The sequence below is a fragment of the Nelumbo lutea genome, chromosome 5 (assembly GCF_056320005.1).
Source record: "Nelumbo lutea isolate HS-2025 chromosome 5, American lotus-T2T, whole genome shotgun sequence".
Classification (NCBI taxonomy): domain Eukaryota; kingdom Viridiplantae; phylum Streptophyta; class Magnoliopsida; order Proteales; family Nelumbonaceae; genus Nelumbo; species Nelumbo lutea.
The window spans coordinates 7,686,311-7,712,841 of record NC_142688.1 but is presented as its reverse complement, the minus strand read 5'-3'; the positions used below and the strand labels follow the sequence as shown (position 1 = coordinate 7,712,841).

Here is a 26,531-nt window from a genome sequence, read left to right as displayed (position 1 = left end):
AAAAGTAAAGGAGTTCTCTTTCTTCAGGCGATAACTAGCAATATTTTTGCCTGGCCACCTAACAAATGGTCCAATATTAGGATGTTGTATCAGATTGACTTAATTAATGGTGCACGAAATTTTCTGGATGAGCCAAATTTTCTATACAGCGTTACCCAGAAATGGGAGAACAAGAGGAATCAAAATTATTGATTTGAGTGTACAAAATTAATTATCATTATAACAACAAGTGTACGCATGGTGGGTTTGTTGAGCTTGAATCAGCTGCGACCACCTTCTCACCACCACCCAATAAAATACAAACACAATCTCCATTTATGTGAAATTCGAAAGAACAAGGATGTACCTTTTTTGTTGGATCACTAGCGTGTCCATATTTTATTGGATCCATCTCCAATAAACTAATACAGACTCTATTCCCAATATCGTCGGACGGTTAACATTAAGCCATTAGGATTAGAAGCCTAAGCTCATTTGTTCAAGCTAACATAGAAGAAGGGTTTGACCGGATTGTCATCTTATCCCCACTTCTAATAATCTCCTAAGACTTAACGATTTATTCTAATTTGTACACTAACCAATGTGAATTCATCAAATTTTCCAGATTGGATCATGAATTTCGATGAATTCTCTTAACCATTCCATGAATTCTCTCATTGGTTAGTATACAATTTAATTCAAATCGTCAAAAGGTTATGTTTGATTTGAAGGAAAAAAAAGGTAGGAAAATGAAAAAAAAATATATGTACAAACCTTAGATCTGTTTCCCTGCCTTTTTCTTTTTTCTTTTTTTTCCTTCTTTTGTTTCAAACCAAACACAGTCTAAGAGCTAGAGATCCAAACTCAGTCTTATATTACCCTTCCCCCACCACTGGCTTTAAAACTGGACTGGATCAGATGGTCGGACTGAAAAAACCGGGAACCAATCACCTAAATGATTTCATTTTCCTCCAAAACCGCTTTTTCTTCTAAAATCATTGATTTTGATTAACAAACCGCTGAACCGTCTAATTAACCGTTCGAGCTATTTTTACCACTTTCCACTTTTCAATTTTTTTTTGTCAAAATAGGCCAGCTGTTCAAATCGAACAGTCGAACCTTTCAAACCGATAACCGGACCCCTGATCGATTCAGTCACCGGTTTGTTTTTAAAAACCATGTCCCCCACCATGCTTATCCAAACATGGAGTAGAAGTATGTTAAAGTAGATTGGTAGGTCTTATATTCTTTTGTATATTACTAAACCAGATTTTAATAATATGAAAGCCTAAATCTACAAAAGTAATAATTGTTTTATAGGCATTACTTCTACTATGTGAAAAGGTATTTGACATTTTGAATGTTTACAAATCGATCTGCAGTGAAATTCAGAAATTTGTAATGGGTATATTCGAATTTTTCCGAAATATTTATTGGGGAGAAGCACGTGGTTTTACAAAAGAAAAGAACTTTTCTTTGTTTTTTGGGTCGATTGCTGGAATATTTGTATATTGTACAAAAATATTACCATGTGAAAGGGTATATTGGGAAAGCCAAAAACGTGGCTTTACCTTCAATCAATCCATTGCAAGGCGGAGAAAGATTACAGTGATCTTTCATTTGAAGTGGTGACTTGGCATATTTTTTATGGCTTGTTTGGGAGGGTTTATGCATTGATTGAACTGCATCGGAAAAGCCGTTAGTTACTTGAGATGGTGTCACCCGAAAGTTGAATTTTTTATTCATTTAAGCTTATGTTTGACTTTCTAAATTTTTCGGCTCATATAATTTCAGATGCTACTACTTATGTAAGGCCTCCCCAAACGGGCACCTAATATGGAGGCGTGAAATTGCAACGCTTTTCTCTCTCTCTCTCTCTGTGATAAGATGAAGTGGACCTCATGTGTGCCCCGCCCCGTTTTGCTCTTAGCCAGCTGTTAGGAGAAAACGGCCCAAGCTGTTTGGAAGCTTTTTATGCATGACACGTTATCAAGGTTGAGGGGTAAAATAATATTTTCATTCAATATCCTTTTAACCAAAAAGACAAACAAAGCACTAAAGAAGGTAACGTGTCATGCAAAGAAAGATCCAAACCCAGCGCAGCGCAGGTTGATTTTCCCAAACTGCCAAGGTTGTTCCAGTCCCCACCACTTGATACCCCCGAAATCCCCAGAAAAAAAAATTATAATAATAAAAGTAACTAACTTTACAGGAAAAAGATGTGGAACTTGAAGTTACTAAAACACCCCTTTTAAAAGTAGTTACACGTTGAAACATGATTGTTAGTTGTTCGTATGGGATTGGAAATTAAAGGAGTGGGCAGAGAAGGGGTGATTGTAGGGGGGACACCTCCACAAGTCATCAGTCATCACATCAGATCAGAGTAGTTGAGAAGGGCTTAAGAGTATGGCTTTGTCCCCTGAAAACAAGGCCACTTCGCCCGGCTAAACCCCCGCCTCACCTCAGACCTCACTCACTCACTCACTATCTACACTCTCTACACTCTCTACACCCACTAAACAACGAATCCTTCTCTTCTCTTATTGCTGTGACACTACTCATACATCCGCTATCATATCTGCTAAATTTGGCGGCATTTTAAACTGCCCCTGACCATCGTCGCCTTCGACCAAAACCCAAGTTTTTCTCTATTTGGTGCCATCACTTCATGGTGGTCAATCCGATTTCCTGGCTCCCTGTGTTGTGTATGTAAAGAGGGATAGGAAGATGGTAGATTCTGGGTCTTCATTTTCCCTCTCCAGTCTTCTCTGTCGAGAAAAGGACGGTTGCTTGGATGAAAAGGTAGATGAAGATGGATTTCTCAATTTAAACAATTACCCAAATTCAGAAACCGAAGAGGCATATATCGGAATGCTGGTTGATAGAGAGAGCAGTTTTGGAAGCGAATGCTATGGATCTTCGGATGACTATTCAATAATCAACGAGAGCTGGTTCAAATCTGCTCGCTTGGATGCCATCCGATGGATTCTCAAAGTTTGTTTCAGTCTCTCTCTCTCTCTCTCTCTCTCTCTCTCTCTCTCTCTCTCTCTCTCCCTTTCTTGTTCTGTTCTTTTGTTATTATTTCTCATATTGGATTCTGTTTCTGCTTCTGAGAGTTCCGATGCTCTTTGAATCAGACTAGGGCATACTTTGGCTTTCGCATTCAAACAGCTTATTTATCTGTCACTTACCTCGATCGGTTTCTTTCAAGGCGTACAATCGAAGTAAGGAAATCTTTTCTCGCTTTTCCTTTTTTTTTTTCAATTTTTTATTTCTTTTCCATCTATGAGAACGAAAACTGAAGAATGGGTTTAAGTATTATTTCTCTTTGGTGTTGATTTCCATAAATTTCTTTCATTCTATAGAGTGGGAAAACTTGGGCGATCCGGTTACTATCTGTGGCGTGTTTATCTTTAGCGGCTAAAATGGAAGAATGCAGAGTACCGGCGTTGTCCGAGTTTAGAGTAGACGAATACAACTTCGAAACCAAGGTGATTCAGAGAATGGAGCTTCTAATTCTGAGCACATTGGAATGGAGAATGGGTTCAATCACTCCATTTGCCTATCTCCATTACTTCGTCACCAAATTCTGTGATGAATATCCACCAAAGTGTATAGTATCTAGAGCAATGGAGCTCGTCCTCACTATAGTAAAAGGTAATCTTTATCGATATAAAGGAAAACATATACATAAAGATAAACCTTCAATAGATATTTGATATTGATTGAAAGCTATTTGTTTTGTTTCTATGCAGAGATGAATGTAATGGATCATCGCCCATCTGCAATAGCTGCTGCCGCAGTCTTGGTAGCATTGGATCGGAGATTAACCAGTAAAACAGTTGAGTTTAAGATGGGTTCTATCTCATCATGTGGGTCTTTGAAAAATGTGGGTCATTCTCTTCATCCCTGCTTCATTGGCTTAATTGCGATCAAGAAAAATTGGAATTTGATCAATGTTTGTTTACAGGAACATGTTCTCTCCTGCTATAATCTAATGCAGGAATCGCAGATTGGAAATTTGGAAATACCGAGGCTTTTGATTTCCCCAGATCCATCATCAATTTGTAAACCCTCAGAAGACGTTCTGGAGGATTCATCCTTCATCTCTGCTGCTGGCACTAAGAGGAGAAGGCTTATATTTAATGATGGTGATGAAAACTGTGGTATGGCCAATGAGAAACCACGACGCCAAGGCAAACTGGTTGACAACTGATGCCAAGCTTTACTGAATTCCATTTTTTTTTTGTTTTTTCAATCTGATTATTGGTCTAATTATTTGGATTTGATTAAGGGTTCTGTTTTCCGGCACTCAAAAAAGTTCCCCTGATCAACAGATGAACTAGTGTTTTTTTTTTTATTGGAAACAAAATAAAAGAAAAAAAAAAAGAAAAGCAAAAGAATCTTTGCCCCATTGGGAAGAGCTGACTGCAATCCCAAAAGCTACCAGGAAGAAGAGGCCCGGAGGAAAATCTAGAAAGCCATGGGAGACTGTTTGTTAATAGTTGTTCAAAGTACTACTGATTCAATTTTGTTGTATTTCTTTCTAGTAAGGAATATTTATATACACTCTCTTTCATCCCTACCTTTTGAGGGTGGGCTTGAGATGCTTCCAGTGTCTTTCTAAAGGCTGAAAGCTCTTAGGGCATTGGGGTGGCAACTGGGAAGGGGGAACTGTTTGTGATTTGATGCATATGTTTTAGTTGTTAGCCATCAAAAAGTATGTAAAGCTGAATGCGATTGGATTTGTTTGAACTTTGAATGTTAGGGGCTGCCTTTTCGGGAGGAGGGGCCTTCTTTTTGCTGTTAACTAGCCTTGTGTTGGGTCGCAAACTCGGTGCATTGTTTGTAGGATCGAAAGGAGTTTCTTTGTTTGTTATACAATCAGATAAGTCTTTCTGCACTGGGATCGCAATTGGTGATTTCAGGATGTTTTGATTGGTCTATTCGCTGAATTCACTTGGAACAGAGCAGAAAAGCAATTTGGCGAAAGAAGAAGCTCCAACACAGATTCACAGCCTAGTGCTCTGTTGCCTGATAAAAAGCTAACACCAATTAAGCATCAGCTTTCTCTTCTAATTAATTAGCCTGTCATCCGTGTTATCATTCTCCAAAGTCCAATCCACATGGAAACCAGTCCTTACCAAAAACCAATCCAACCCAAATGCAAATAATGTTGTTCGTAGCTCTGCTGCCATGTTAGCACAGCTCTGTTAATCCTGTGATAATGAGCAAGTAACTAGGAAGAGACTTCTGGAACGGGTGAAGTTTAGGCACTTGTCTATTACCCAGAGATATAGACTTTCGTCTGTGTAGCGAAGGATCCATTATTGGCCACGCAAAGGTAAGAGGGGTTATTGTTTCTTGTGGTCAAAGCAAGCTAGGAAACACTCTGTACTACAAAATTTTCACTGAAATAGCTAGGATTTCCCAGCTCACTCCTGGCCTAGTACAATTAACCAGCTGCATTCTTTGTGTGGCCTACAAAGGAACTCTCTCTCTGCAGTCTGCACAGTCTCAGATTTCTGAAAAGCATTGTTAGAATTTTGGTTTTCTTTTTGAATCTCATGGAGCCTTCTATTTTCCCTTTTACTTGCCTATAAAATCAATGTAGTCCGGAATCATTTTAGGGTGGTGGACTGGTTTATACATGTCCTACAAGAGTCATGGCCTCATGGGTCCCTCTCCCATTGAATATCTCAGCCTCGCCTCACCAGAACAACGTACATGCTGTTATAACCTGTGACCATCTAAAATCTAATCAGCCAGCTGTTTTATTTTGACTCAATGCAAATAATGAATAAAAGATACTGGTGGGGGCATAAGACCCACTATGCAGAATTGTCAGAGGTTATAGCTCCGGACCTGTCCCCTGTTCATGGGATCAGAACCCGCCATTAAATGGGTCTACTCATGAATGTTCTAGGAAACCAGATACATGCCACGTTGGTATAATATATAGGATCCACGTGTCAAGATGATGTGGTGTATCGTGATTGGTCCAGAAGTAACTATATCTTCCACCTACCAGATAGCTATTCTTTGCGCATCTGCTGCATTTTTTGCACTACACTTGTAATGCACTTGCAGATATCCACCACATGTGTGGTCTTACATGGATGGGTATTTCGATAGGATTAAAAGGACATCTGTCACAGACCAAATGGAAGTGCATGTCAAGTGCTGATCAAAACATTTGCAGTAGATCTCGACTGTTATTGTACTGGCTTGGACAGTGGCCAAAAACAAAATAATCTCCTCTTAAGTATCAGCCATGAGTTTTGTTGAAAGGTCATCTACTTATTGCCGGATGCCTGAATCAACAATCCTGCCTTCATGCAAATAATGAGTTCGGATGTCCTACTCCTGCACTCGGAGTTTTATGCTAAGATGTATACTAGCCAACCAGACTTGGACCGTAAAAGACTGTTGGAACGGGCACTGCGCTGCTATTGGCATCGTGAATACAATGTTCTAGCTCACTCAATTGCATCTAAGACCCTCAGGTCTCTTTAGTCCCTCTACTGTAACTCTGTAGATCATGGTTGGTTAGCTCTTTTTTTTTACGGCCACATATGAGGCCTTATTCCCCTCGATGGGGTTTAGTTCTGTATGCCTAGTGCAGGCTTTTTTTGCCCTCGTCGGTTATTACCAAAAAAAAGGTTGTTGCAACTTGCATGGAAAACTCCATTTTTCATTTTTAGTATTGGCCTTGAACACAAATCATAAGCTGTCGGATGATTGTAGCGGCCGCACTGGACAATGGGCGTTTCCGACTAAGAAATGTCTATTGATTCCATTTTTTTATTGCTAGGGTTGAGCAAGAAAAATAATAGAGTTAATTGAACAGGTTAATTCAGTTTCGATTAATTGACTAAGTGTGTCCTTAATCCAACCAGAAAAAATAGCATTGTCATTAAATATTGACGGAAAGGGATGAAATATCCATTTTGCCCTCAAGTCAAGACCAGAAGGGTACAACCCTTTCCGTCAAGACCAGAAGGTTAGACAATCATCAATACCATAAATCGACCAACGTAAATCCACAACGTCAGAAACGTCAAAATTGGGACTACAACTACCATGGATGTCCTTCAATTGTCCTCCCAACTTAGAACGGAACATTCGGTCTGATATCTCCATGCCGGTGGTGAAATCTCTATTACAGTTCTTGAACCGGACCAAATCCTCTTCACGGTGAACTAAATACTTGATACCCAAAAGAGATTACCGATTCCAGCTATTCTAGGCATTCGCGCTGGTGACCATCCTTGAAATGGTGCTTCAATAACAGAGAAAGAGGATCGGATTGAAAGATAGGGGAAGGAGAGGAAGAAGAAGAAGAGAGAAAGAGGAGGAAGAAGAGAAAGTGGGGAGAGAGAGAGAGAGAGAGAGAGGAAAAAGAGGGGAGATCAGAGCAAGCTCGCCGCCTGCTCTGATTGACGAGCTTCAAGACGGTGTGATATTTCCCCCTTCTCTACTGGGAAGAGTTGCAGGATGGCACCGAGTGGGTACTCTAGAGTGGATTCGAACTTAGGATTGAGAGATGTGGCATGAAGGATATCATTCAACAGCATTTCAAGCTCCTCTCCGCTGAGTGCTCACTATCGTTGCTATTGCAAAGACGATCCCGAGCTACGTTGTCGAATGCCGTTGCAACCCTTTTCTGCTGCTCTCTCTGGTCTCTTCTCTCTTCCTCTGTCTTCTTTATCCCATCCCCTGCCTCTTTGCATCAACGCCACCACCGCTGCAACTCCTAGCAGCGGCGACATCTTTGGTCATTCTCTCAGTCACCCTAGTGCCGTTCAATTCCCTATCCAGCCTTCTAGTTCTCGTTGTACAACGTGGTTATATGTAGCTGCATTGAAGATGTTCGCTTTGATCTGGTCGACGTCTCCAACATTGGGCCACCCTGTTTTGGTTATTACTAGCCGAACACCCTTCTGGTTCTCGTTGTACAACGTCGGTTATATGTAGCTGCGCTGAAGATGTTCGCTCCGATACGGTCGATATCTTCAACATTGGGCCATCCTATTTTGGCGTTTTCCAGCCGAACACCCTTCTAGTTCTCGCGGTACAATGCCAGTTATATGTAACTGCGTTGAAGAAGTTCACTCCGATTTAGTCGACGTCTTCGACATCGGGCCACCCTATTTTGGTGATTACAAACCGAACGTTCGGGAACCCAAGCTTGGTCATGGAAAACTGTTAAAAAGATTTGCAGGCTTCTTCCCCTTCCTCTCACTGGTGTTACCAATTGTTTGTGACGTAGAGTCTCCAATGGCTCCTTTCGTTTGAGCAGAGGTTGAGGGGTCCGCTGTTGTAGCTGCGGTGATGAAAGAGGGAAGAGAGTGAGAGAGAACGAAGGGGAAGAAGGGGGGAGAGAGAGAGAGAGAGAGGAGCCGGAGGTGGAGGGGGGTAAAGATAAAAGTGGTTAAGGACCGAGCCGGCTCGATTCACCGCGGCTGAAAGGAAGAAAATGATAAGGGTAAAATTGGATAGCAGTTTGACAGAATATTAACGGATGTGGATAGCAAGGGTAGGGGTCTGAGGCATGTTAGGTAAGATAATGAGTGAGCCCGTAACAGGTGTGGGACATATTTTTCAGAATATGACTTTCATCTAAACGGTTTTGATTATTTAGACAGAAATTATCTGTTATTTTATTATTTTTATCAAAATAATTAAAAATAAAAAATAATGAAAAAAAAAACATAAATGAGTCCCAATTCCCGATATGTTTAGGTTTTCTTTTTACATTCCATTTTTGTTTTCCTTTTTTATTGTTTTTTATTTTGGAAAATTGTCAAACTCACTATGAGTTTTCAACATTTCCCTTAATATTACAAAATTTCAAAATGTCTAAAACTCGCCATGTTATTAAGATTTTATTTTTCAAAACTCACCTTCCGTTAATGCTTCTTACAGAGGTGTCCATGTCCACATAAATAACAATTTTCATAACCAAAATACCCTTGAATAGCAATTTAAAGGAAAAATGGTGTTTTCAGTTTTTAATTTTCTTATTTTTTTTTGCATTTTTAGTATTTTGTTATAATTTCCAATGTTTTTTATAATTTCTGTTTTTTTTTTTTAATTTTCTATTTTCTATAATCTATCATTTTTTTGTATTTTTTGTTATTTATTTGTAATTTCTGTGTTTTTCTATAATTTTTTGTGTTTTTTCTACAATTTTTATTTTCTGATTTTGTTTTTCAATTTCTATAGTTTCTATAATTTGAAAATAATTTTTTATTTTGTTTGAAATTTTTATAAATTTTTATATTTTTTGTAATTTCTATGTTTTTATGTATTTTATATTTGAAAAAAAAAATTCTTTTTTTTCATGTCTAAATATTAAAATAGTAATATATTAACACCCGTTAATTTATTTTGTATATATTTTATATTTTATATGAAGATTAAAATGGTAATATATTAACACCCGTTAGTCTGTTTAACATCAAGTTAGTGACATGGTGAGTTTTAGACATTTTGAAAAGTTGTGGTGAGTTTAAGAGAAATGCTGAAAGCTCATGATGAGTTTTGGATAATTTTCCTTTTATTTTTAATTTTGACAAAGATAATAAAATAATGGATAATTTCTGTCTAACGAAACAAAAACGTTTGGATGAAAGGCACATTAACTGGGACATGTGTCACATAGTTATTATGTGCTCACTCATTGTGCTTATCTAGCGTACCCACTACATCCGGACCCGATAAGGTAGAGCTAGTCAATTGTCAATTTTCAAACAGTAGGGATACACTTAGTCAATATTTTATATGTATTTTTAATTTTTTATTATATATTTTATATTTTTAATATAAAAAAAAACAATTAAACCTAACCAACGATTAATCAAACCAATAAACTGGCTTAACCATTTGACTTTGGTTCAGTTTCATTTATTGGTTTTTCATAAACCACTAGTACTGAATTTAATGATTCAGTTTAAAAAAATAAGCTCACCATTTAATTAACCAAAGCGTGAGCACCCCTACCTAGAAGCAACTGTATTGTATTGGTACATAGAATGAGTAGGGGGAATACTAGGGTGGCGATTGATTGTTTCAGACGTAGTGGGAGGGTATGGGGCCTGGAAGAAATAAGCCCAGATTAGCGGCTCTACATCTGCTGTTCGCAAAATTGTGTATAAATCGTTAGGTATCCAATCACCAATGAATACATCAATGTTCCATAAACTTTAGTTAATTTTGAATGTGATGTTTGCAAGGTTATAATTAAGGGTGTTAATTAGACTAGATTTGAGCTAAAAATATTGGACTATTTTAAATCAATCCAATTCAATATTTGAATAATTCAATCTATTCAAATTGGTTTTTAATTAAGACTGGTTCCCATTCAACGTGTAAACTGAATATTGGTTAAATCCAATCCAATCTAATCTAATCCCATATAAATCCATTAGAGATTAACCAAGTTCAATTCAATCTAATAAATATTTTATAGTTTGGACTGATCCGATTCAATATGTCACATTAGACATATTGGTCCATCCAATTAATCTGAATTCATTTTGATTTGATCCGCTAACCTAAAACTGATTGATTGACACCCCTAACAGTTAGTTAGGGGATAGATAAAAACAATGATATATTTGCTCATAATCATAATGGGATAGCTACGCACAGCGATACAGGCAGCAGATCCTGAGTAGGCGCACTTGATGGTTATGTTTAGAGCTGTATAACTATAATCAATTTAACTGTGCATGTCAGCCATGCACGTGAAACGAGAAATTGAATGGTTGTGGAGACGTATACGCTTATGGGACATTATTATTGGTTATACTGATACGACCATTGCACTTAATCCAGGCGGGAAGACAGGAAGAGTATGGGCTTTTCAACATTTATTGACCACAATGTCCTGTTACTGCTGTTGGATGGCGAAATTGAACCGATGAAAATGAAATGATGCTTTATATTTGGTACATCCACACATGTGAAAAGACAAAAACAGAAATGAGGCTCAAATGTCAACATTTATTTCTGTCCATTCCTTCCACTTCTAAGTCCTAACCTTGGATAAAAGTTACGAGTGGCAGGAGCCAATGGAGTGATGGATCAGTTGGCATGTTAGTTGGATAATTCTAGTAGAGATAAGGATTCGAATCCCCTTATTACCACCCACGTTGAAAAAGTTAGTATTTATTATCACCACCCACCAAGACCGAATCTGCTCGTCACATAGAGCACCTCACACCGATTACATATGTGTGAGGATGCATCACACGATTCGCACATTAACGACCGAAGACTCATGTATTGTTTAAATGTGTGCAAAGAGAGATAAATGGCCCCGTTAGCTCTCCTCTCAAATGAAATATTCAATTAATTGTATTTGACTTTTTTATTTTCATTTCCCTTTCTGCTTCTCTCTCCAGAATCACTGAACGAATGGCATCATCGGCGATTGGCGACAAATCTTAGGTATTGATTCTTTCCTTTTATTTTTTTCCTCTCCACTTCCTTCTCTCCAGAACCACCGAACTGAACCCCTATTCATTCTCTCCCTCACCAACCGGCCATCAACAAATCTCAGTTATTGATTCTTTCTTTTTCTTGGAGATTCAATTTGGTAAAGGTTATTTTTGGGACTTAGTATCAATGAAAGTAATAATTTTAACATCATTTTTAGAATAGGCTAATTTTTTCTTTAAAATATCAAATATGGGTAGAAATACTGTTCATCTCCTTCTTCATCTAGGCCACCCAATAAATCTCTCCACCTTCGATCTCTCTTTCTCTCCCCCCTTCTTCTTCTTTTTATCTACATCTAATTGTTCCAAACTCCAAGCAAAACTGCTATGACTTATTCTTCCGAAGCAGTTAGAAGAATACATGAAACATCATACCAGGTACACAAATTGACAGTTTGGTTCCAACTACTAAACTTGTTTAAGTTTTAAACATCATTAAAGTCTAGAAATTAGGATTGGAAGAGGTCTGGGAGTATGCTAAGTGGAGAAACGATATATGCATAACGAAATGCAAAAACAATAATGGGCTTCACCATTTTTTTCTTGCAGCAAGTCAACAACTACAAGGATGAACAAGAAAACAGAAAAAGATCTATGATCAATATTTATTAATCATGGGGGAGATTTATTTGGCGGTTTGTTTGAAAGAGAAAAAGATAAACAGTACTTATACCCTTATTTGATATTTAAAAAAAATTAATCTATTTTAATAATCATATTAAAAAGATTATTTTTATTAATATTAGGGCCCAAAAGTTACTTCATCGGTTATAATCCCTTTTTTTAGTCCCTACTTTATTCTCTCCCAAACCACCAAACCGAATTCCTGTTCATTCTCTCCCTCTCCAATCGACGACGACGAATGGCACCATCAGCGATTGTTTCCAGAACCATGTGAGCTATTATGATTGAATCCCACCGACTAGCTAGTTCCAAATATATGGATGGAGAACTGCTCCATCCTAAGTTCAAGGAGTATTGTTTCATACCATACCATACCATACATAAAATAAGGAATTTAGACCAACAAAGATGTTCAAAGTTTGATACTCCCTGGATTGCTGAAAAGTGCAAGTGTAATTTCATTTATTCATCCATGCTTGGTTCAAAATTGGCGTTTATCACATGAGCTCTTGGATAATTTTAGTGTCATATAGCTAGGTCAGAGACATGTAAAATAGTCAGTGGTTCTGAAAATAGTAGTCAGTGATGTCATTCCGATTGGAGAGGGAGAGAGTGATGAGGGATTCGGTTCAGTGGTTTTGGAGAAAGTAGAGTGAAGAGGAAAATAAAAAGGGCGGGGGGGGGGGGGGGGTGGAAGGGTGGATTTACAAGTTCAGTCCACCCTTAGAGTGGAAGCTAGGATTTTTAGTTGGAGAGGGGGAGAGTGAATAGGGGTTCGATTTGGTGGTTTGGGAAAAACTAGTGTGAATAGGGGTTCGATTTGTTGGAGAAGAAAAACTAGTGTGAATAGGGGTTCGATTTGGTGGAGAGGAAAAACTAGTCTACTAGTAGCCCCCCTATAAATCACATCCTACCTGTAAATTTGGCATCAATCCATGGGTAGGATTAAGTCCACCCCTAGAAATCTAAGTTACACCCTAGGGGTGGACTGAACTGTAAAAACCCCACAAAAAAGGGAAATTTCTTGATTTGTAATTGTACTTTGGGGTAGTGTCACTTTGGTCCCCAAACTTTAAAATGCGATAATTCAGTATTCAAACTTTCAAAATGTGTCGATTCAGTGCCTACTTGAAAAAGACATAAATGCCCTTTCGGGTGTCATCTAATTTTCTTTATCAACCATCCAAATGTTGACAAAAAATTAACAATCTCAAATCCTTGCTTCTTCTATTCAAGAAAGTTAGTGCCATGTCTCAGTGGGCGTAATGAACCCTAACTTTCTTGAATAAAAGAGGAAAGGATTTAGGACTGTTAATTTTTTGTCAATGTATGGATGCTTGATAAAGAAAATTAGATGACACTCGAAGGGAATTTATCGTTTTCAAAGGCATTTAATGGCTGGTTAACGGTAAGTACTTGATTGACATGTTTTGAAAGTTCGGGTACTAAATTGTTGCATTTTAAAGTTTGGGGACCAAAGTGGCACTAAGCCCAAAGTACAGGGTAGTAATCAGAAATTTTCCCATAAAAAAGGTGAATGCAATTAATTTTAGGGAAAATTCCCCATTAGTACTTTGTACTTTGTGTCTAGTGTCACTTTGGTCCTTGAACTTTAAAACACAACAATTCAATATCCAAACTTTCAAAATGTGACAATCTAGTATCTATCGTTAATTAGTTGTTGATCAGTCGTTAAGTGACATTTTATAAAAACACAAATGTCTTTCGAGTGTCATCTAATATTCTTTATCAACTATCCAAACATTGACAAAAAAATTAACAGTCCCAAATCCTTGCCTATTCTATTCAAGAAAGTTGGGGTCAACAGAATGCCCACTCAAATGTAACCCCAATTTTCTTGAATGGAAAAGCAAATATTTGGAATTGTTAATGTTTTGTCAACGTTTAGATGGTTGATAAAGAAAATTAAATGACACTCGAAGGGCATAGAAATCTAAGTTACACCCTAGGGGTGGACTGAACTGTAAAAACCCCACAAAAAAGGGAAATTTCTTGATTTGTAATTGTACTTTGGGGTAGTGTCACTTTGGTCCCCAAACTTTAAAATGCGATAATTCAGTATTCAAACTTTCAAAATGTGTCGATTCAGTGCCTACTTGAAAAAGACATAAATGCCCTTTCGGGTGTCATCTAATTTTCTTTATCAACCATCCAAATGTTGACAAAAAATTAACAATCTCAAATCCTTGCTTCTTCTATTCAAGAAAGTTAGTGCCATGTCTCAGTGGGCGTAATGAACCCTAACTTTCTTGAATAAAAGAGGAAAGGATTTAGGACTGTTAATTTTTTGTCAATGTATGGATGCTTGATAAAGAAAATTAGATGACACTCGAAGGGAATTTATCGTTTTCAAAGGCATTTAATGGCTGGTTAACGGTAAGTACTTGATTGACATGTTTTGAAAGTTCGGGTACTAAATTGTTGCATTTTAAAGTTTGGGGACCAAAGTGGCACTAAGCCCAAAGTACAGGGTAGTAATCAGAAATTTTCCCATAAAAAAGGTGAATGCAATTAATTTTAGGGAAAATTCCCCATTAGTACTTTGTACTTTGTGTCTAGTGTCACTTTGGTCCTTGAACTTTAAAACACAACAATTCAATATCCAAACTTTCAAAATGTGACAATCTAGTATCTATCGTTAATTAGTTGTTGATCAGTCGTTAAGTGACATTTTATAAAAACACAAATGTCTTTCGAGTGTCATCTAATATTCTTTATCAACTATCCAAACATTGACAAAAAAATTAACAGTCCCAAATCCTTGCCTATTCTATTCAAGAAAGTTGGGGTCAACAGAATGCCCACTCAAATGTAACCCCAATTTTCTTGAATGGAAAAGCAAATATTTGGAATTGTTAATGTTTTGTCAACGTTTAGATGGTTGATAAAGAAAATTAAATGACACTCGAAGGGCATTGGTGTCCTTTTCAAATGTCACTTACGGCAAGTTAATTGTTGATTAATGGCAAGTAATGAATTGTCACAGACTAAAGTGACATTAGGCACAAAGTACATGGTACTAATCGGGAATTTTTAATTTTATTTAAGAGAAGAGCTAGTGGGGAATGTCGTTTAGCTCTCTTTGCACGAGTTTAGACAATGCATGGACCTTCAAATGTGTTGTGCATCCTTTCCGTGTGCGAACAGTGAGTGAGTTCAGATCTACTCCTTATAGAGCGCACCTCACACTGACCTCACAGCACATATCAGCCATGCACCTAGAATATTTCGATCTTGTAATATTTTAATTCATGGGGAGATGTTCCAAATGCACAGTGTGAGGCGCGCTTTGTGAGGAGCAGATCCAATATCGGTGTGAGCACTAGGTATGCACTAACCGAAAGCCGAACTCAAATTAAAGCTGGTTTATTCATGCCACATTGTATGTAAATTTCATCTCCATGTATCAAATCTATTTGACAAGTTTTGATGAGCCCATGGTTACCTAGTGTTTTTGGACTGGCAGTCACATCCTAGATCAGCGTTCAACTTCTAAGCCTCTTTATTGTTAAGGGGGCATTCTTTTTTTGGATTTTGAAAGGGGGGAAAGTTGGTCAATGGGATTTTGGTTCTCATTGACCAAGAATCTCATGTTCTTTATTCAAATTTATGTGGGGACCAATGAAAGTTTATTTTCCTGAGTAAGTGATACCCATCTCTTAGGTGGGTAAATAACTTTCCCACCTAAGGGGAAAATTGCCAATATTTGAATGGGACAAAAATTCCCTTTTTAATAATGAATTTTTATTGCTAAAATGGTCATTGTTTTATTTACATGAGAAATAAAAGAACATGGGTAAATGTATTTACTCGGGTTATTCAAGAAGCTACATTTACCTAGATAAGTAATTTACTGAAAAACAAACGGGGCCTAAAAGGAAAAAAAATAATTATTCTATTATTTTCATTATTTTATATTTTAACTTTTCAATAAGGATGGCATTATAATTAAACTATCGACCTGGACAATTGAAACACCGTTTCATTGATCAAAAGTGAAAGTAATTCAATTTCCGAGCCCCAAGATAGAACATTGTATGCTCACCCAAATTGATGCTATTATTAGATTTGGACTTCAATATCAAGCTTTAAATAAATGCAAAGAGCTAGAGTAAACGGTAATGGGTTTTCGTGAATCAAAGCTCTACTGTGTCTTTCTCTCATCCTAGATTTTCCCAAGAAACACATGAAGTTATAGTTATGCTTTGGATTAGAAGATAAGGTACATGCATTAATGGATTAGGTCCAGGTTGGACTGAATTTAAGGGCCTGTTTGGGGTGTTTTTTTGGGAAGATTTTCTGGTAGTTTTGACATGCAAAGATGCATTGAGCTTTTGCATGAAGATCTGAGCAGCTCGAAGCATGTTTGGCAGTCATGCGTCTTTCCGTGCGAAATTAAAACACGAAAGATGTGAAAAGTTTCATTTGAAGCTTCCCAAAATCAGTCCAAAATGGGCTTCTTGTGTCTTTTTTGACGTTCCATCTTTTGGCGGTTAGATCTTCCGTGTGTCAAACAGAAATAGACTGAAAATCGGTCTTCTCATCTTATAAATACCCGAAAAACCACACGGAAAGATGTGCCAAATGGGCCCTAAATTAAAACCAATTTGAATAGATTGAATGGTTTAAACATTGAAATGGACCAATCCAGAATTGTCCAAAGTATTCATTAGATTGGATTGGACCTAGTCCACCTATTGGACCAATATCAATAGACCATCCAATCCATAGATATTGGACCTCTCATGCAACAAGGTATTAGAGGATATGTGGTGGAGTTAGGGCTTTTAATGGTAGGGATGCAACTTGGGTAGGCCCAACCCAAGTGTAGACTGACCCAGCCCATAATTTTATATAGACTGATTTAGAGTTCCAATCCTTCGGGTAGGCCTAGATCCAAAAGTTTGGACTTTTTTATTTTTGGTCTTGGCTCAGGTCTGGCCCTTAGGTAGCTAAAACCCAGTTCAATCTTATTCCAACCTGACATACATGGATATATGCATATATAGATACATATTTTGCATGCATAAAGACATACTTTTTATGATAAATCATAAGCCGTAGAAATATGCATGCATGCAAACATATGCATATGCATGTGCATTTATATCAAGTTTTAGTGTGGGCTGATTGACCAACCTGAGCCCCACTCAAGCGCATCAAACTTTAATGCAAGCGCAGCCTATATAATTGATATATTGATTATATATCGACGGTGACAGAGCAGGGGAAGAAGAGAGCCGTTGCTTTTTACATCAATGGGCAGTTCGAACGGGTTTTACATAAAAATAATAATAATAATAATAATAATAAATAAATCGATTATCGAAGTAAAACGTTTTCAAAATGAGGTTTTACACCGATCTTTGGTGTTCTTTTACACCCCATCCGAACGGCCGCAAAGCTGGACCGTGTAAAAATAGAGTGAACCGGCCGCATCCAAGCGCAGCCTATATAATTGATATATTAAAGATATATAAGAGACTCGGGTTATATCCAAACCCAATACAAGATTCCAAGATCGGATCGGATTTCAGATCAGATTTGGATGTTATTGTATCTTGTCTGAATCCGACTTTATTACACAGCCCAACGTGTTCTTTAATTTATTGGCTAGAAAATATAAAATTATCAGAAAATTACTTATGAATTAAGATGATGATCGGCTGAGAACACTCAAATCGACAAAGTCATTGAGTGCCTATTATCTTTGGTTCAAAAATTGAAGAGTCACAAACACACTATTGTTTTGCTCCTGAATTTTCAAGTTGAATTGACTGTTAATGACTCAACGAGAACCCCACCGAAACATGTACACAAGCACGCAAGATAATAACTATATCAATAGTTACACTCTACAAAGACAACAGGTTTACAGAAAACAAAACAAAAGGAAAAAAAAAAAAAAAAACAATTTAGCAAAAGGGAAGTAGCTTGAAACAAATAAATGAACGAATGGCGCTACAAAAATGATGGAATTTCCTCGTGTTTTTATTTCAATTGGATCCCACAGGAAGCATCTTAATAATAGCGGCAATTGGCATCCCAAAGAATCCAATGAGAATACAAAAGAACCACTGTGACAAAGTGAGCGGCGAAGTGTTTGCAAAAGTACCAAGAAACTCAACGATTACGATCTGAAAGAGCAGAGTGCAACTTATCACAGCCACAAATACATAATTCTTCGATATGTCTTTGAAAACATTTATTTTCTCCATCTCCCTGGAGCTTATCTCATTGAAAACCTGTGGAAGAAACTCAGTAAGTTACAGTTTAAATTGGGTTTTCACAACCAGGTTGTTAAATGAAAAACTGTGGACAATAGTTCTAACCCCTAGACTTTTTGACGTATAGCTTAGCAAAGATTAGTATCTCTACAGTTTCGATGCAATTAAATGATCAGTTGAACTTATCATTCAGCACTCGCTCTCCTGTAGAAAATTCAGATCAGGAAAATATAAGGAGAGTTATGAGAACTCGCTTTACCTGACAAAAGACGAATGAATTAAATATCAGTGTGTTCAGAATCAGATCGGAATCAGGTCCCTCAAGATGAAACAATGCTTTTCCTTCTGCCTGAAGATAACATATTATGAGAAACTGATACAAGGATTGTCCCAAGATGTTCCTCCACATCACATTACTGATAAAATTTCCTTTCTTTCCAACTGGCGATCTCTTCATTAAATCATCATTGGGAGGTTCAGTGGCTAGTGCAAGTGCCCCCAGTGTATCCATGATCATGTTGACCCACAGAAGCTGAACAGCCGTGAGAGGGGCATTTCCTGAAGCATCACATTATCAAGAAGAGGAAAAAAAAAAAGAAAACATTAGAACATATCTTTCTTGAAAATATAATACTACACCAATGTAGAAGAGTTAAGGGCCCGATTGGTTTGCAGTCGGGGATTAGAGTCAGAATCAGAATCAAAATTCCTCAGAATCAAAATTGGAATGACCTATTCCCCTCACTTGTTTGATTCAAACAGGAATCAGAACTGGGAAGGGTGGCCATTCCTTCAAATGGGAGAATGCTATTCTACCAGGAATGGGAATCAAATTCTGATTCCGTCCAACCAACGGTTGAAATCAAAAAGGGCCATTCCGATTCCAATTCCATATCCCTATTCCCACAAACCAAATGGGCCCTAAAGATTGCATATTTTTCCTTTACCTGTCAAACATGCTGAGAAAAAATTAACCAATAGAGCAACCACATTAACAGTCAATTGGAATTGCACAAATTTTTGAATGTTTATATAAACAGAACGCCCCCATTTGGCCACAGTTACAATTGTGGAGAAATTGTCATCCAAAATTATGACATCAGCACTCTCTTTTGCCACCTGAAATTTGGAAGAAAAAAATTTCCCCAGATTTTATTCTTTGACATTATATTTATAATAATATAAAGATAAAGGCACAATACTACATGCAAAGTGAAAGGCAAAATTGAATTTAGTAGACAAAAAAAATTAGTTCAGAAACCAACTCCATTGCCACTAAATTCAAAGACTAGAAATAATGCACAGAATTAGATGATATTGAAAGTATAATTGATTACCATACTACAATCAGTAAATCGGTACAAGTGAACAAAGGCAGGATGAGAAACAGCTAACTTCCAAAGTTCAATCCCAATTACTTGGACCTTAACATGAATCAGAAAATAAGACACCATTCTACTTGTGCCTAACTTCTCCACTAAGTTGCTTTTTTACTTTGTATTAATGTGGCTTACAATGAAGTTAGCCAGTATGGCCGATTGGCAGATAATGAATAGTTCAACAATTTAATTACTTATTTGAGTTCCAAATTTAAGGTTTTATTACTTTTAGGATTTGCTTTGGTGTAATTGGTTTTGGGTGTGGTTTTATTTTTAGAAAATCACATTGAAATTATAATTACTTAACAAGTTTCTTATCATAAGGTTCATTTAGGATTTCACTGGGTGTAATGGTAAAACTTTGGGCTAACAAGTGTGAGAATGATGGTTCAAGTCTGAGAGCAGCCACTTAGTGCAAAAAAATCCAAAGGTTAGGTCTGCATGCAGTTCATCCTTCCCAAGATCCCAGATAGTTGCGGATCAACATAGGTAATGACCTTTTTATTGGAACTTTTCAACAGATGTATGAAGTTGATTGTCTTGTATGATCATTAAATAGTGTTTAAAAATTCGGAATAAAAAGTTGAGGATCCCTCCCTCCAAATAGTTTCTCCTTTTTCACATTACATCTGTTACTTTAATTCTCCACAACCATTACAACAATTGTTTGACTACATTAGACTCCTGTCTACAACTCTATCATTCTAGTATTTCTTAATTAGGTTACATTAGACCCTCATCCAATATTCAGAGAACCGGACCGAGCATCAACCCAGAAAAGGGAGAGGTTCATGGTCAGACTTTCAATCGAGATCAAATCAGAGATTGAATTGTGATGACAATGCATAATTATAGAATTATTTACATAAATACAATATATAATTATATTCTGCTATAACATATGTTACTTTATTCTACTTTCAATTTTTTATTATAAAAAAAATAGGATTTGTGGCCCATAACTATCATAGAATTCCATATACACAGTTAATCTTAATCCCATAAAATGTTTCTATTTTGATAATTCTATCTCATAAAAAAAGAAAAAACTCTTGTGATAATTGAAGTAAACACTAATCCTACAAAGACTTATTCACGGACCAGGCAGGCAGGGCCTTGCCTCTTTATTAACAGAACATGTTCGGGCCTGAGCTCCAGCCCGACCTAGAAATTGATCAAAAAGATATTTTTGTTTTTCTAGTAATAAAACCAAGTCTATTTGTCGTTTTTAGTACCTAAAAGCCTATATATTGAAATTTCAAAATCCAAAATAGCTCTACTAATCATCTATTTCTTGCATAGGGTAAACAAATGACAAAAGATGAAATCTACAAGAAAAAAGAAGAGAAGCAAATATTTATGAGGCAGTGGAGGTCAAATGTGATTCAAAGAAAATAATAAATAAGGAAACTATGCATTCTGTACACTTTGTTAAACATAATAAATATCAAACCAATAAAGGAAATTATGTTTTTGAAACCAAAAACTCCAGAATGCATTTCTATGCTTTTGCTTCAAGAATTTTAATTTTGCAAACCAGTTGTTGAACTTCCATTTTTGGAACTAACAAAAAATAATTGTCATTCATGAATGTTTGCCACAGAAACAAACTGTTCACGGTAAAGAAAATCACCTCAGTTCCAGCAATGCCCATTGCAAGTCCAATATCTGCTTCATGAAGTGCTGGAGCATCATTTGTACCATCTCCAGTGACGGCAACAACTTCGTTAAAATTGGTCCGTAAGTGCTTCACCAAGGTATGTTTATCCATGGGAGAAGATCGAGCCATCACCTGGGGATAACAAGAAATTTTAGAGGTTGATAACGGGTAAATTTGCCCCATTATTTGTTAAGATAAGTAGAAAGAAAGTAGAGAAAACCTGAATCTTGGGAATTATTTTACACAATTCTTCCTGACTTTTCTCCCTGAACTCTGGACCTTCGATGGCTATACCTCCATCAGTCAGAATGCCACATTCTCTGGCAATTGCTTTAGCAGTGTTAATGTTATCACCGGTAACCATCCGCACTGTAATACCAGCTGACCTACAGATTGCAACAGATTCCTTGACTCCAGGCCGGACGGGATCTTTTATTCCCACAATGGCTATGCAAGTATACCCGGTAACTGGAATAGGATCCTTGTCAGAGAAGTCGCTTCCCATTTCCATATAAGCAAGGCATAGAGTTCGAAGAGCTTCACTTGCAAACTGTTCAATGGTATCCTTGAGATGGTTGATTGATGCTTCATTGAGGGGAACAACCTCACCATTTGCATTTATAACCCTGTCACATGCAGCAAGAATAATTTCTGAAGCTCCCTTGCAGTGGGCCCGGAGACCACCTTCAGGAAGCTCTAGCACAACCCCCATTCTCTTCTTCGCAGAATTAAATGGCTCAACTTTTATTACTTTTGATGTTTGGCGCTCACCCTGAAAATTTCCACCAAGTGACAAGCCAAACTCCAACAGAGCAGTCTCGGTGGGTGTTCCCAAAATCTCAAGTTTCCCATCTTTGTTAACTACAACGTCTCCCCCAGTATTAGTAAATATGGACTGGAGAAGGATTTTAACAGCAGCATCAGGGATTCCAGAACATAACTTAGAAGCCTCTTCAGAGTTGCCCACTTCTTTAGTATTCCCACAAATGCATGCTTTCACAACAGACATGTGGTTAGTGGTCAGTGTACCGGTCTTGTCACTACAGATGTTTGTGGCAGAGCCCATTGTTTCACATGCAGCCAGATGGCGGACAAGTGCCTTATCATTCATCATCTTCTTCATGGCAAAGGCAAGGCTCAAAGTCACTGCCAATGGCAGCCCTTCAGGTACTGCAACAACAACAATTGTAACCGCAACTGCAAAGTACTCCAACATTTCCAACGCATCATCTCCAGACCAGCTCCAATAGTTTCCTTCTTTCAATTTATGAGCAAGGAGCCCTTGTACCAAGACTGCAAAGGTAACAACAGCAAAGAATAGACCTATCTTTCCGATAATGGTGGCAACACCATTCAGTTTAACCTGCAATGGGGTCTCATCATCTCCTCCTTCACTAAGTGTAGCCATCAATTTCCCCCATTGGGTTCTCATCCCAACCGTGGTAACCAGCATCTTGCACGACCCATCTTGGACCTTGGTACCAGATAGCAGAAACGGATTATCAGCAGTTACCTCCACGGGTTCACTCTCTCCAGTTAAACTGGATTCATTTATCAACAAAGAGAACCCGGAGATAAATAACCCATCTGCTGGAACCTGGTCTCCAATTGCAAGATGCACAATATCACCAGGAAGTAGATCATATATTGAAAGCTTCTGCCTGTACCCATCCCGAGTAACCTGCACTGTAATCTTCTTCTTCTCATTGTCCAAATCTCTGAACTGAAGAGATTGTCGATAATCACTTGTTGCAGTGACAAATACAACCAACATAATGCTTGCAACAATTCCAAGGCCATCATGGGCTCCCTTTGGCCATCCTTCCATTATTATGCCAACAATCAGGGATACAAAAGCACACACAGCAAGGATGATAAGAGTCATGTCCTGAAGGGCTTCCCATACAAACACCCAGAAACTTCTTAGTTGGCTTTCAGTAAATTTATTGATTCCATATATATTTTGTCTGCATTTGAGCAAATCTGCAGAAGTGGTAAGCCCAGTAGTAGTCGATGTGGAAAGCTTGTTTGCCAAACCTTCCACCCCACCATGAATTTTCAACTTTTTTACATCATGGCCTTCAACAATGGATCCTAACTCATCGGCACAAATCTCAAAACCTGCAGCTTTTACTTCTCCGGGGACAGTGTATTCACCGGATGGTGTAATGCCTGAAAACATTCAAGGAGTAGTTAAAATAGAGAACTTGATGATGCACTAGTTCAATTTAACTTTTCAAGAATCATACCATGGATAAACTGAAGTGCAGCTTTTGAAACCAAAACTGCAACTCTCAACTTCTCCTACAATATCCAAGAGAGAAAAAGTTATCATCCATCTAGCAAAGCGCAATAAAGTTAGATATGCCCAGCTGAATCCAAAAGAACTCCCCACCCCCCCCACCCCACCCCCCTCCCCCCATGAAAGACCACCATCTCATAAGAAGAAAACACAATCCTTGAAATTTTCGAGATGGTTATTAATAAAAAAAATCAAGATGGGATGGTTCATCAATATGCCTCTGTGACAAACTAGGTTCAATGTTTTATAGATAGTTTCAGGACGGTTTAGATTCCCCTGACATACAGTACAGTAGCAGCGACGAGTTTTAAGTCCTTATAGAAACTTGTTAGCACAATTAATAGCTTCCTGCTCTGTTCTCCCTTGCCGACTTGATTTTCAGAGTAATGTCCACTGAACCAAAAGTTTGAAGAGACAATTACGTTTTGCAACATGTTATTATGTCAGGATTTTGAATTCTGCTCAAGTTAGGTGCACCTCAGCCAACTGGAATTGATTTCAGTTGGAATTACATCATTAATGTAAATCCACCTGTGTTGTTGGATGAAAATTAAAAGCAGTCATCCCTTTTTCCTGGATTCTACATAAAAAAGAAAAGGCAACAAAATAAATATGCCATTGCATTACATTTGAGAAGGGAGGGTGAGGGTATGAAACATACGGAAGGCGCTCGTGGTCATTAATTCAGATAATCCTATCCATGCTGTACAGTCCACTTCTGTCTCTATCACCCACAAGTCAGAACCATCCCAGCTGTGAGCTGACTGATCCTAAACCATCAGGACACGGAGTCTTTTCACTCTTGGAGTGGGATATCTCCTAAATGGTTCCCACCAATGAGGACCCATGCTTTGATTGACTAGGCTATGGAATGATAATTGAGTTTCCTAAGTTCGACTCATTGATAAGATCTGTATTTCTCATTAAATATAAACCGAGCTATCTGCTATTGACCTGTTCAACATTTCAATCAATGAAGCGTTGCGGCATGTTTTTAATACAAATCGAAATAAGGGCGTGGGGACTGGTTACTTAAAAACATGGTGACAACGAAACGATGAGCAAAGGAAGCAATTCATTTATTTGTCAAAACTTTCATCAGCGAAAAAAAGAACATTCTGAATCAAAGAGAAGACAAGAAATTTGGAAGAAGAAAAAAAAAAAACAAGAAAAGGAAATCAACATCTAGACACGCAAAGGGCAGATATCTCAATGCGTAAATAACACCCCAACTGCGAAAAAAGATAGAAGATGGATTTAATATATGTGGAGTGTGGGGGGAGTTTAGGTGAGAGAGGGAGAGACCTGATTGGTACGTCGCATAGCCTGCGCCTCATAACGCTTGGAGAGGTTAGCCGTGAAGCGGAACCTTCGTTTGGGATTCTTGACAAAGCCACAGAGCTTCCTCCATCGCTGAAGTGATTCATCTGTAGAATTCTTGGACTTCACATCTCCAAAATTTTGATTCAAATACGTCTCCATTTCTTCTTCTTCTTCTTCTTCTTCTTCTTCTTCTTCTTCTTCTCTCTCTCTCTCTATATATATATATATATATTTTCCTGGGGTAAGGAAACGAGTGAGTTAGTAATTGCCTAGGATCTTCGATGGAAAGCTCCCCCCACCTTCGCTTTGCTAAGAAAACAAAATGCCGGAACTTCCCAAGGCATTGGGAGTGCCCGATGAAAAAGTTCTGCCCCGATGAGATTGGAATTTGGACATACTAAAATAGATTGTGCACTATAATTGATGACGGTTAGAAGAATAATTTTAAACTTTTTCTATTGTGATTTTACGGGGAAACCTTCCTTTATTGTGGAAGAACTTTCATCGTAAATAGATTCTAGCTTCCACTTGGCATTATTCTCATTGCATAAAACAAAATATATATATATATATAATTTATGAAATGGGAGAATAATAAAAACCCCAAAAAAAGTAAAGTAACTTTGGATGGTCTGAAAATGAAGTGGAGAAAGATTTTAAGAGAATTTCGCATCTTTTTAGCGATTAGATTGGATCTTATGAGTTCTGAGTTATGACCGGAACAAGTAAAATTACTCCGTCATGGTTTTATTTCCCGCTATCTGCTGCGAAAAATTGGGTCAAATCAAAATAAGTTATTCTCAACAGTTGGTAAAAAAAAAGGACAAAACAGCACAAATTCTTATGTTATGTTCGGTTAGATTGCCTCAAGAATAAAATAGAAACAAAAAGTTAGAATTTTTCTCTAAACAATATCATAAAGAAAAGAAGGGAGAAAATAGAGGGGTCTGTATTTTAAGCAAGACACTGTGAAATTAGGGTATCTCTTTACTTATAAGCTGTATGTTGGAGGAGGATCGCCTACCTCCCCTTTTCGATCAGCAAGAATTAGAGAGATTCATGACAATGGAATTGGATATTGTGCATCTCAATGAGGAGATCCATAATTTTTTAAATAAAAAGGAAGAAGAAAATGTCATTTGCCAGCGGTCTCGGTTGTCGGCGAGGTGTTTGAAAATTGAGAGATAAACCAGTCCGTAAAAAATGCTAATAGCAGAACTACGAAATCTTAGTTAGACTTTTGTAGGGACTCGGGGTCACAACGAGTGTCATTCCCACAGGAAGAATATGCAGTTCAGCAGGTTTGACCCTGCACCTCCTATTTGGAAGAGGTCCAAATAACCTTTTACATTTTTTTGAAAAGGATTAACTGAAAATGGTTTAATACTTGAATTGAATGAATGGTGATGTGGGTTAGCTTGGCCCAGCCCATTAACGTCCGACAATGTCAACCACCTTAGAAGGGAGTATTGTTGCTTTTGTAGGGAGCCAATCACATGACGGTGGTCA

General features: G+C 37.6%; 2 protein-coding genes across 3 annotated transcripts; one reads left to right on the top strand and one right to left on the bottom strand.

Annotated features, from left to right (window-relative positions):
* The first annotated feature begins 2,249 nt into the window (after positions 1-2,249).
* Positions 2,250-4,734, top strand: LOC148850128 (cyclin-D5-1-like). 2 transcript variants are annotated; one of them, XM_088942759.1, is made up of 5 exons: positions 2,250-2,973; positions 3,117-3,203; positions 3,345-3,636; positions 3,735-3,868; positions 3,950-4,734. In XM_088942759.1, the coding sequence occupies exons 1-5, from the start codon at positions 2,707-2,709 to the stop codon at positions 4,193-4,195; spliced, it is 1,026 nt and encodes a 341-aa protein (XP_088798885.1). In that variant the 5' UTR covers positions 2,250-2,706; the 3' UTR covers positions 4,196-4,734. The 2 variants fall into 2 exon arrangements, with proteins under 2 accessions (XP_088798885.1, XP_088798886.1); XM_088942760.1 differs by having other exon boundaries at positions 2,320-2,973; positions 3,983-4,734.
* A 13,208-nt stretch (positions 4,735-17,942) lies between these two features.
* LOC148850127 (calcium-transporting ATPase 1-like) lies at positions 17,943-26,236 on the bottom strand. The gene is made up of 8 exons (XM_088947417.1): positions 26,047-26,236; positions 25,005-25,258; positions 23,647-23,701; positions 21,618-23,569; positions 21,371-21,529; positions 19,306-19,477; positions 18,618-18,916; positions 17,943-18,376 (listed from the first exon to the last, which is right to left on the bottom strand). The coding sequence occupies exons 2-8, from the start codon at positions 25,179-25,181 to the stop codon at positions 18,128-18,130; spliced, it is 3,063 nt and encodes a 1,020-aa protein (XP_088803543.1). The 5' UTR covers positions 25,182-25,258; positions 26,047-26,236; the 3' UTR covers positions 17,943-18,127.
* Positions 26,237-26,531: the final 295 nt, after the last annotated feature.

Coding starts and splice junctions, on each gene's coding strand:
- LOC148850127 (XM_088947417.1), bottom strand. CDS start 25,181: ATGGAGACGTATTTGAATCAAAATTTTGGAGATGTGAAGTCCAAGAAT. Junction 23,702..25,004: donor CTATGCGACGTACCAATCAG/GTCTCTCCCTCT, acceptor TGGATATTGTAG/GAGAAGTTGAGAGTTGCAGT. Junction 18,377..18,617: donor ATTCATTCGTCTTTTGTCAG/GTAAAGCGAGTT, acceptor TTTCTTCCACAG/GTTTTCAATGAGATAAGCTC.
- LOC148850128 (XM_088942759.1), top strand. CDS start 2,707: ATGGTAGATTCTGGGTCTTCATTTTCCCTCTCCAGTCTTCTCTGTCGA. Junction 2,974..3,116: donor CCATCCGATGGATTCTCAAA/GTTTGTTTCAGT, acceptor TCTTTGAATCAG/ACTAGGGCATACTTTGGCTT. Junction 3,204..3,344: donor TTTCAAGGCGTACAATCGAA/GTAAGGAAATCT, acceptor TTCATTCTATAG/AGTGGGAAAACTTGGGCGAT.